Source organism: Emys orbicularis, chromosome 5, assembly GCF_028017835.1.
Source record: "Emys orbicularis isolate rEmyOrb1 chromosome 5, rEmyOrb1.hap1, whole genome shotgun sequence".
NCBI classification, from domain to species: Eukaryota; Metazoa; Chordata; order Testudines; family Emydidae; genus Emys; species Emys orbicularis.
Window position 1 is genome coordinate 143,388,982 of NC_088687.1, and position 11,747 is coordinate 143,400,728.

Here is an 11,747-nt window from a genome sequence, read left to right on the forward strand (position 1 = left end):
GCTCACTTGCTCATTCTGGTTGGGCCAGGAGGGGAGAAGATTGCAAAGCCAGCAAGGGAGGGCAGAGGAAGGGGGCAGCCAGGGAGAGGAGTGTGATGAGGCCGGGCATGGAGCTCTGGCTGGAGGTGGGCCATGGGAATGTGGAAGGAAGAGAGCAGGGCAGGCAGGCTTGGAAGTGGAGTGGGGCTGAGGCAAGCGCGGGTAGCCTAGGAATGGGGCTCTTGAGGCTGGTTATGGGGAGCTGTGATGGGCGCAGTGAAGTAGCCATCGAGGGGGGCAGGGCTCTGTCAACGATTTTGGCAAATCTAAACTCTTCTCTCGGGGTGACTGAGGCTGTAACGAACTCCTTCCAGGGGAGCAGGTGTTACTGCCACAGACCATGGACCCAATTGTCTTCGGTGGGTCGGGTGACCAGACGTGCAGCTCTGAGGGGCCTTTTCTTATATCCGCTACCCTTACCGCCACCGCCACCCCGGGGGAAAAATGTGTCCCGACGTTTCACACGTGCTCTCTGGCCACCCTCGCCGTGGGTCCTTGACTGTCCTCTAACTTGCAAGAAACAAGCGGCCCAGGCTTTCAATACATGGCGGCGAGTCCTCGGTTTCTGCATTAAACCCTCATTTCCCCAACAGTTGCCATTCCCATGCGGAGCCCATCCTCGTGGCCAGTGTTACAAAGGGGCCCCTCAGTGCACAAAAACCCACACTCCACTTACAGCACTGCAGGCTGGGATGGTGATGCTGTCTCCAGCTATGTACCAGAGGGGGGAGGGGCACCGGCCAACTAAACAGGATGTAACTAAGAGAGGGGGTGGAGCATAGCTCCAACCCATAATACTCTTCTGAGTAACCCAGTTAACCCCTGGGTGACCATTTTACTACGATAGGGTGGGAGGGGTTGAGACTGGCTGACAGGTTACAAACGGGCCGGGCCGGGCCTGTGCAGATAGGCTTTGAGGAGCCACCGGTCCACCTCTTCCTGGCCCCCATCCCAGTGGACCAGGAGCTGCATCAGACCCTGATGACCAGCTCTTGAACCGATCGCCCATGGGGAAAGAGGTTTTAGTGGTAACTCTAGCTGTCTCCAGAATCTTCTCCCGGCCCCACAGCCCTTGGCTGCTGAGATGGCTCTAACACAATGTTTCTCACCCTTTTTGATACCGGGGACCGGTTTGCTGCCTTCCTAAACTGTGTCAGGGAGATCTCAGGGACCGGTGCTGGTCGTTGGGAAACACTGATCTAACACCTGAAACAGCGAGGAGGGGGAAAATACTGTTATGGGGGGAAATCAAATGGAGAAATTGGCGGATCCTTTCCAGCTGCACCTGCAAAAATTCCCCCCCCACACACACACACACTGTATGCCACACTATTTGTGTTTAGTAGATACAGTTTACAGCACACATACACAGATATAGGTAACACACACTCAGTGTGTGTGTGTGTGTATATATATATGAAGACCTCTCCCAGGTCTCCTGTGGAGACACGGCCCCTTCCCCAGTGTCTACATATATATATCAGAGGGACAAGGTGGGGGAGATATCTTTTATTGGACCAACTTCTGTTGGTGAGAGAACTGAGGTCTTGAAGAAGAGCTCTGTGTAAGCTCGAAAGCTTGGCTTTCTCACCAACAGGAGTTGGTCCAATAAACCAGCGGCTCTCAACCTTTCCAGACAACTGTACCCCATTCAGGAAGTTGATTTGTCTTGCGTACCCCAAGTTTCACGTCCTTTAAAAATGACTTACTTACAAAATCAGACATAAAAATAGCAATGTGTCACAGCACACCATTACTGAAAACTTGCTGATTTCTCATTTTTACCATATAATTATAAAATAAATCAATTGGAATATAAATATTGTACTTAAATTTCAGTGTATAGTAAATAGAGCAGTATAAACAAGTCATTGTATGAAATTGTAGTTTGTACTGACTTTGCTAGTGCTTTTTATGTAGCCTGTTGTAAAACTAGGCAAATATCTAGTTGAGTTGATGTAGCCCCTGGAAGAGCTCTGGGTACCCCCAGGGGCACACATACCCCTGGTTGAGAACCACTGCAAAGATAATACATCACCCATCTTGTCTCCCTAATATCCTGGGACCAACACGGCTACAACAACATTGCACATATATTTATATGGTATATACACATATGTATAAGATATATACATATTTATATCATAGAATCTCAGGGTTGGAAGGGACCTCAGGAGGCCATCTAGTCCAACCCCCTGCTCAAAGCAGGACCAATCCCCAGACAGTTTTTTACCCCAGTTCCCTAAATGGCCCCTCACAACCTTGGGTTTAGCAGGCCAATGCTCAAACCACTGAGCTATCCCTCCCCCTATATAGGTAGGGGTGTGTGTGTGTGTGTGTGTGTGTGTGTGTGTGTGTGTGTGTGTGTGTGTGTGTGTGTGTGTGTGTGTGTGTGTGTGTGTGTGTGTGTTTTCAGTGAGGGTTCCATCCCACACATTTCTAGCTCTTACAAGCAAATAAACTCAGGGTCAGAGTTTATATATTTGTGTGTGTGTATATATATATATACAGTATGTATAAACACATGCACAAACATACACACACTTTGTGTGTGTGTGTGTGTGTTACAATGTATGCATTATGAATAGGTAAGATATATACTGTAACTTAAACATAAATGTATATTGCACCATGTCGATATATAACCCTTTACTGCAGTACAGACACCAGCAGAGGCCGACTTTGGGAAAATCAGGCACTATCCCCCCCGCCCCCCTTTCCTCACCTGTATAACTAATGTGCTGAGAGTTGATCCCTCTCCTAGGGACAGAACAATACGGGATAGATCTACCACTACCGGTAGATCAGGATGTCAGGTCCCTGATGGGGATGTTGTAAACCTCCGAGATTCTCATGTCTAACCTGTCAAATATATTAACGGGGTGTTTGTTTGTTGATTGTTTCTAGTGGGGTTTCTTTCGGTTGCTTGCTTGCTTTGTGAAATGCCTCTTTCCCTGATACACCAAGCACTGCTCGGACTCTCCCGCAGGAGGAGGGGAGAGGTGAGGGTGTGTCTGGGGTGGAGGAGGCAGTGGGGGGGGAATGATCGCTCGTAAAGACCTCGGCGCCTCTTTAGGTACCCACAGTCGCCCCCCTCCCACGCGTGTCTATACACAAATACACCCAGGCACTGAGCTCAGCCTCCTCTCTCCCGCTGACCTCCCCCTGGCTCCAGCCCAGAAGTATCGAGTCTGCGGGTGCACGGTCCCGCTTCCCCAGCCCGCACCCCCAAAAGTAGCTGTTTCTTTAACGACCCGAAATAGCGCGCGGCTCCTTTAACTGCAGACAGGGCGCCCATTGTCCCGGCTGCTGGGTCTCACCCCCCATTCATGCCAGAACTGGGCATCTTCACAGTCCTTCCGCGAGGAGCGCACGGAACACGCGGGACAGCTGTGTCGGGGAGGGGGGCGAAGGCTCTCAAAGTGCCCCAGCCCCATTTCTACGTTTAAGCACATTTTCTTTAAAAACCACCAGGCACCTTCCAACTTCCCTGAAGGCGGATCGTGCTAATGAGTCCACACCACAACGGAGAACCAACAAGAGGGTTTAAACCTGACCAGTTCCTCCCCCAGCGGCTAGGACCTGGCCTCCCTTGCTTGTTTCACGCACTGTCAGATCTCAGCAACAGCTGACGACACTTCCCTTCTCGGCGATGGGGTAGCGGAGGGGAAACCCCGCCGCTTTGCGGGACTCCCTGGCTGCACGTTTAAGGTTGTAGATCCGAGACGAATTTCAAAAGGGCAATATTCAAATTGCGCGCCGCCTTCCTAAGCGAACGCGCAAACGGTTCTTCTGTTTCGTTGGCTCTTCAGGTGGTGTTTGTATAATCTGTGCCTTACCCACACTCTACGGACATATGTGTAGACGTGGCCATAAATGCAGCCGCGTGTTGCTATGTCTATAACTATACAGATATTAATACGCACACACCAAGATACACACGGTGTGTCTGCATGCTCAGCAAAACCCAGCCATGTTCTAGGTACAGAAACACACACTATGCATTCATGCAAGTAACGACTCTTTTCCGGAAGCGTATTTCCTATGTTGCATCTAATGTAACCCACCTTCCCCCGCGGTTTATCGCACATGTTCTTGTAAAGAGTGCCACGTAAAAGCGATCTGGTCAAACCAAAGCAAAAACCCTCCTCTGTTAGCCTGATTTTTTTCTTCTTTTCTTTCTTTCTTTTCTTTCTTTTTTTATTACTGGCTTGAGGTGCACTCAGAGAGAAAACAAAGAGACCTGTTTTCCAACACACATTTCTTCTGCAAAGCCCCAAGCCAAACACCTTCCTAGACGAGGGGGGAACCGTTTCTTTCTCGAAACGCGGCTACATGCGCGCTGCTCTCTGACCCTTCTGACATCAATCACACGCAGCTTTGGTGCCGTTTAGGAACCTCGGCAAAGCGGATTGTAGGGGCCAGCGAAATACTGCTAGCTCCGGGCTCTACATTCAGACCTGGACACGTCTGAGAGCGATTCTTTCCCCATTTTCCTCCGGTTTAGCAGCAAAACCAGCCCCTGCATGAACCACTTCCTACGAACAACCTGGCGCCCGCTAGTTCTTTACTTGCTGGGTTTTTGAATGAAAGCTGCGAGGTCTGAACACTGCGATTTTTAAAAGAAGAAATGGAGAGACTCCTGCGGGGATTGAGAATTCGCCGTTCTATTTTCAAAGCAAAAATCCCGGTGATCCGAAAAATTCAGACAATGCGCCCTTGTCTTGGTTCAAACGGTCTCACGCCACGGGGTTTTAAACGGGATCTCCCCATTCCGCAACGCTCCTGAGAACCACAGAAAACTTGTTCAAACAATAGTCTTTCCGATGAGTTGCCATGTCTTTTGTCAAGGAAATTAATATTAATTTTAAATAATGGCTGGAATAAAGTCACGGGGTTTTGTTTTGTTTTTTAGGGTTTTGTTTGTTTGTTTGGTTTTATTTTGGTTTTTTTTTTTCGGGGGGGGGAGGGGTTAGGTGCATTAAAATAAATTCAAATCCTTCCAAAGGACAATATGTAAAAGCCACACGATTCAGTCCGCCCCCTTCAGCCCCAAGTTACACGTCAAGTTATTCCTGGCCTGAGAAAAATATCTACTCCAGCACTAAGTAGAAAAGGAGCAGTTCCCGGGGCAATGGCCCATCCCATGCCACTCATGCCACCACTGCGATAAATACAGAGCCTCTTAGAGCCAGCCCCTCGCCCATTGCCCAGGGCAGCTCCTAGGGAATGTGTGTGTCTCGGACCACGTATGTGCCCAGTGCTGGATTGTTAAGGGACACGGTGCGTTTCTCATCAAATGTTTGGGGGATTTTAATTTTTTTTTTACCTGGCCATATTGATTGTCTGATCAGCTGCTGCTTTGGCCTGGCGGTGGTTGGTCTCTTTTCCTTTTGGGAAGAAATACCGTGCGGGCAAAAAGAGGGAGGACGATATGGAAGGGCTGCGGGGGGTGGGAGGGGGGGGCGCAAGATATTAAATATTATTATGCAGCTATTTGCCTACTTTATGCTTCTGCCACCATTTTGTCCCCGCAGTGGGGAAGGCTGCAAAATGGTGGAGCCCTGCCCAGCCCGAACATCTTACAGAGGAAGGCCCAGGCTCGCCACCGGAGTTGGGGCCAGGCACCCAGGGGTCCTCCGGGAGAGCAGGGTTTGCCTGCGGTGGCTCCTCTCTTGCTCTGGAAGAGGGAGGCCTCAGCCTGAGTCCCCTCTGGTGCAAAACGACCCTCGCAAGCTGCTTCCCCAGCCTAAACCCCACGCGTGGCGGGGATCCGGCCTGCCAGGCACGCGGCCCAGTGGGTCCCTGCCACCTTGGCGAGCCGAGGGCCCCTGGTTGTGGCTTAGCGCTGGGGTGTCAATCAAGGCCAGGGAGGGAGATCGAGACACTTGCTGACCTCATGCTGACCCCAGCTTCTCCCCGGCGGGTTCGAACACCAGCTTCCGAGCCCGGCCCGCCCGCCGCGTACCGCAAACTCCCCCGCGCCTCGCCAGCCCGGGGCTGCGGAGCCGCGTTCCCCGTCCCTCGCCCTGCCCCGCCGCCGCGGAACCCAGATCTGCTCGCTCCGCGTCCGGCTTATCCCGCTGCTAGGAGCGCCCAGGCCGACTGCCCCTTCCCCTGCCCTGCAGCTGCCGGGGGGCCGGCCCCTATGTTCCAAGGAGGGTAAGGGTTACAGGGCCCCGCTCGCCCTACCGCCTTTCGCCCCCTTGGACTCTGCTGCCCCCATCCCAAGATGGGATGTCCCCCAGGGACCCCTCCCCAATCACTCCCGAGTGTCCCCCCCCCCGCAGGAGGAATGGGGGGGGGATAACTAACCACCCTCCCCGCCTTCCCTAACAATCTGGAAGGGCTGCCTAGATGTTCACGTGTTAAACCTGAAACCCCCTCCCCCGAGGTGTTACTGATCCCCGGTTTGGGCACGGGGAAACTGAGGCAGGGGATGGCAGGCACCTCATGGTTACATAATGACAGCACCTAGGAGCCCTGACCCCTAACCCAACTCCCAGTCCGTGCAGAGCTAGAGAGAGAACCCGGGAGTCCCGGGGGGGGCCGCCTACAGCCAGGCACCAAAGCAGTGACATCCTAAAAGGCTTTAGGAAGTGGGGCAGCAGCCTTCCCCCAAAGACAGCGAATATCTCTGCCCCCGCCCCAATAGCGAATAGTTGGGGGGAAACAGGGAAGGGCAGGACTGGGGTGCCGCCCCCTCTTGCTCACCACCTCCAGCCGCTTACACAGAAAGATTCCGAGTCACTATGTTACCCGGTTAAGTTACACAACTGTTGCTAGAGAATGTGTGTGTGTATATAGCCACAGAGTGCGGTGTGTGCCTGTAATGCCTGTACACACCAACAGAAACAGATAGAATTCTACAGCTTTAGGGCAGATATAGATCTGGGTCACATATGGACACACACACCTCATATGTGTGTACACACACGTCAGTTTCTGTGTATACACACACTAAATCAACACATGGCAACATATGGCTAAATATATTTAGTTGCTTTGCATACACGCACTACAGACACATTTATGGCGATGTATAGTTTGCTTCTGTGTACCTATACACTGGTTGCATACACGTTTGGCAATATAGGTTGATAAATACGTTTAGTTTTGTATAAATGCACCGCGTACACATTTAGCAATGTGTGGGGGAATGTATATTTTGTTTCTGTGTCTACATGCACTATATGTCCATTTAGCAAGGTATATTTTGCGTCCGGGTATATGTACACTACGTACACATTTAGAAATATATAGCGATATATAGCTTGCTTTTAGTGTATCTATACATTTCATACACAGTTGGCAATACATGTTTATATATCGTTTCTTTGGATCCATGCACGACATACACATTTAGCAATATATGGCGATATATACTTTGCTTCTTTGTATATATACACTAAATACACCTTTGGCAATATATGGCTATATATATATTTCGTTTCTGTGGATACATGAGCTACATACACATCCAGAAATAATTGGTTTCTGTGTGTACACGCACTACATACACGTTTGGCGATACATGCAGGCTTGTCAGAATCCGAATTGAATGTTGTGATCATTATCACAGATAATATTGAGGTTTATTTTCAAGCATTTTTTTATTTGTGTCCATTTAAATGCTCACAGTTGCGGGGAAAATTATGGGAGCGGTCAGACAATAATTATTTAATGACCAGAAATGTTGAGATTCAGATAGTGAAAGATTTATAACCATTAAAACACAAATTGTCAGTATCACCGGCCAACATGCAAAGTAAATATGTTTAACTGAAAATCGAATAATTTCTCAAGCATTTGTCTCACTTTGCCCAGCTGTAATTTATTATTATTATTATTGATGGAATTATTTTTCCTGTGGTTTGAATGTCTGCGGTGAAAATTGGACTTTTACTGACATTTGCTGACAAAAAATCATCCTTCCAAGCCTAATATATGGTGATCTATCTATCTATCTATCTATCTATCTATCTATCTATCTATCTATCTATCTATCTATCTATCCCCGTACACCCCATCTATCTATCTATCTATCTATCTATCTATCTATCTATCTATCTATCTATCTACACACAGAGAGAGAGAGAGTTTCTGTGTATAAATACACATACAGCAATATATGGTGACAGATCTATATATTCATACACACATCTCTTCATATACACACACGTATTTTTATACTTTACTGCCTATATTATATACACACGCACAAACACTATATATCCACAAGCATACACGCCCATATTTACAAACATATCCATGTGCATCTGCTATATATATATATATATATATATCACAAATAGCCACACACGTATATGACTCGCAGATATTTGTACGTCTGTGTGTTTATCCGTGTGTAGATAGATATGCCACAAGTACTCCTGTTCTTTTTTTAGATTAGAAGTGTTACAGTCTGGGCACATGCTGTTTTTGCATAGATACACAGTAAATATAGAGGTACAGATCATCCCAAACTGAGGTTCAGCCGGAGATACGTATAAATAAAGTCCCACACGCCTCACTGAAAGAAATCTAAAGCTGCAAAACCCCAAACTTTTCGTCATGTCGGTAGCCGTTTGTGCACCATTCTTTTTATCTGAGTAATTTCACGCAAATGACCTGATCTAAAAGGAAAATCTGTGTTACAAGCGGATCTTGCTGAAATGTGCAGTGTCTCCGCAGAACAGATGCTATTGTCAAATGGGGTCGTTGCTTTGACGTCACCCCCACAAGGTACAATCCAAAGCCGAGAGAGGAATTAGAAGCGTTTGAGGCCTTTTCTAACGTGACTCGCAATCGTTTTGGGTACGGACAAATATCTGAATCTCTCTTCTACTTTCCCAGTCTGCTCTGGCTGAAGGGGAAAATGTGGCCGCTTCACCCGGATCTATCTATCTACCTATCTACCTACCTATCTCTCTAACTCATCAACAAACAAACACAACAAATGGGTTAGCGTGATTTCCTTTTTAAAAAGAGATTCCTCTATAAAAGCCCCTATATTTCCGAAGGGAATCTTAAAATGCAAGACAATGCAGTTCTTGGAACCTGTTTAGTTACAAAACTAAAAAAAAAAAAATCTTGGAGGGGAAATAAAAAAATCCCAGAGGACGGGAGCTGGGTTGGAATATTTCTGAATGTATAAAGGGAAAGAAGAGGACGGATGTTTCGAATTTCTTGTCTGCCCAGAATTTTTCTTTCCTCCACTGCAATGCTCCTAAAACAACAAGGAGTCGGGTGGCACCTTAAAGACTAACAGATTTATTTGGGCATAAGCTTTGGTGGGTAAAAACCTCACTTCTTCGCATGCATTCACATGCAATGCTCCTGTTAACCCTGCTGCCATATTAATTTAAAAAACAGGCCAACCAAAAAATCGAGGCTTTCAAAAAGAGCTCTGGTTGCAGAGGGGGGTTTCCCTCCCTAACCGGACACGCTGTTTTCTAGCCATTCCGCTATTGTTATTTTGAAGAAACAGTCACACTCAGAGAGACAGAATAAAACATCTGTGGTGGCTGCATGCTCCGCTTTTACACCGCTCGCCCTCCTCTCCCCCCCCAGAAAGCTCCGGGGTCTCAGGGCAGGGCCCTGGCTTGAGGATTTCTCTGCCCGAACCCCTCAGTGCCGAGAGGCGCCGATTGAACACATGACTGAAAGGATCCCGGGGATGGAGTTGTGTATTTATTTATTTATTTATTTCCGTGGAGCAAGTGCTATTAAAAACAACCCTCTTTAACTCGATGATGCTTCCATGACGCTTTTTTCCTGCGCCAAAGGTTTAAAACCCAAAGCAGCCCCGTGGGATCCTCCCCCTCCCCCGTGTGTGTTTATTTCGGGGAGAGGGGTCCCCTTCCCCCCACCAGCGCTGAATGCATCACAGAGACCGACCGTTTAAACGAGAAGAAGATAAAAACGAGGGGCGGGGGCAGAAAGGCTCGGGGTGTCTGTGTCACCCCCCATCCCTTTTCCGCACCCCCCCCCCCAGCACAGCCCTCTCCCGAACACACGCACCCAGTCTCCCAAATCTCTCAGTGAAGCCCTACGGGAGCTGGAGGGAGGAAGGGGGATGCCGGGCGGCGCAGGGGAAGAGGCAGCTGACAAGCAGGGACCCCCCCACCCCAGTCACCACCACCCCTTTTGCTTTGGTCCTTCGTGGGCAAGGGAGGCGACTGGAAAGGGACCGGGAGGGGCGCAGCCTCGCTCGCTCGGGCCCAGTTCGCCTGACCTGTACCAAAGCCACACGCCGCTTTCCCCTTCCGGGCCGCCTTCGGCCTGGGGGGGCGCTGGGATGGGGAGGGAGCGGACAGGCCCCGGGGCAGGGAACGAGCCGGGTTGGGGGGTATTATTGTTGGGGGGGGGGAAGGAGGTGGGGATCGGAGCTGTTCCGGGGGGAACGGAGCGGGGCTCGAGGCGCTTTATATGGGGCGGAGGTGGACCTGGAATTGCCGGGGAGGGCTGGGGGGGGATTGGAGGCTGGGGTGGGATGGGGGGTACCGGGGATGGGTGTACAGGGGGTAGAATGGAGTGTAGGGGATGGGGGAGTGCAGGGGTGGGATGGGGTGCAGGGAGTGGGGGGTGCAGGGGTGGGATGAGGTGCAGGGGGTGGGAATGGAAGTGGTATAGGAGTTGGAAATACAGGGGGCGAGATGGGGTTGCAGGGGATGAGGTGCAGGGGATGGGACGGGGTGCAGGGGATGGGATGGGGTACAGGGGATGAGATGGGTTGCAGTGTATGCGGTGGGGTGCAGGGGATGGGTTGGGGTTGCAAGGGTGGGTTGCAGGGGATGGGGTATACAGGGGATGGGATGGTGTTGCAGGGGGTGTAATGAGGTGCAGGGGATGGGATTGCAGGGGATGGGATGGGTTGCAGTGTGTGGGGTGGGGTGCAGGGATGGGGTTGCAGGGGATGGGGTGGGGTGCAGGGGATGGGGTGCAGGGGATGCGCCCTAAGGATCGGCTGGGGGCCGGGGCCGCGCTCCCCCCTTACCTCGCACCAGGATCCGGCGGCAGTAATCCGCTTCTCCTCCCCCGGACTGGCTGTCGCTCTCCGGGACGCACTCCTGGGACGAGCCAGGGCTGGCCGCCGAGGTCCCCGGGATGTCCTTGAGTCCGAGTCCGCCGCCGCCTCCCCGCAGCGCGGTCTCCAGCTCCCCCCGGGCGCCGCTCTTCCCCCGGGCTCGCTCCGGCGCGCCCGGCTCCCCCAGCAGCAGGGGGCTTCTGCCGGCCGGGGCCCCGCCATCGCTCATGCCTGTGGCCGCCGCAGAGGGATCAAACATCAAGAGACAGAGAGCGGGGCGCGGGGGGGTGGGGGGCAGCTGTCTTCCTGCCCCCCAGACCAGTCGGGGATCAGCGCCCTGGCGCCGGCCGGCGGCAGCCCCGGGGTGCAGCTAAGGAGCCCTCCCCCAGGGCGAGCACCATGGTCGGGAAGACCCAGCGAGGTCCCCCCCCACCTTCCCCGGTTCCCTCCTGGCTCTCTCTCGCCCTACTCACGGAGCCTTTCCCCCCGGGCTGCGGGGCAGGCTCGATCCATTTAAACAGCCCCTTCCCCGGCCCCCCCTTCTGCTCCCCCCCCTCCAGGGGAAAAAAAAACCAAACCAAATTTCAATGGAGGAGTCAAGAAATGCCGGTGCCCGCCGGGCGCCTGGGGCAGAGGCGGGTGGGGGGGAAAAGAGTTCAAAACTTTGACAGTCCTGGTT

General features: G+C 51.4%; 1 protein-coding gene across 1 annotated transcript in view; it reads right to left on the reverse strand.

Moving 5' to 3' along the window:
- Positions 1-11,327, reverse strand: part of VAX2 (ventral anterior homeobox 2) — a 61,791-nt gene extending 50,464 nt beyond the window's left edge. The window contains exon 1 of the mRNA XM_065405652.1: positions 11,039-11,327. Coding sequence (XP_065261724.1) covers positions 11,039-11,327 — 289 coding nt within the window. The remainder of the gene's footprint in view (positions 1-11,038) is intronic.
- Between the last annotated feature and the right edge of the window lie 420 nt (positions 11,328-11,747).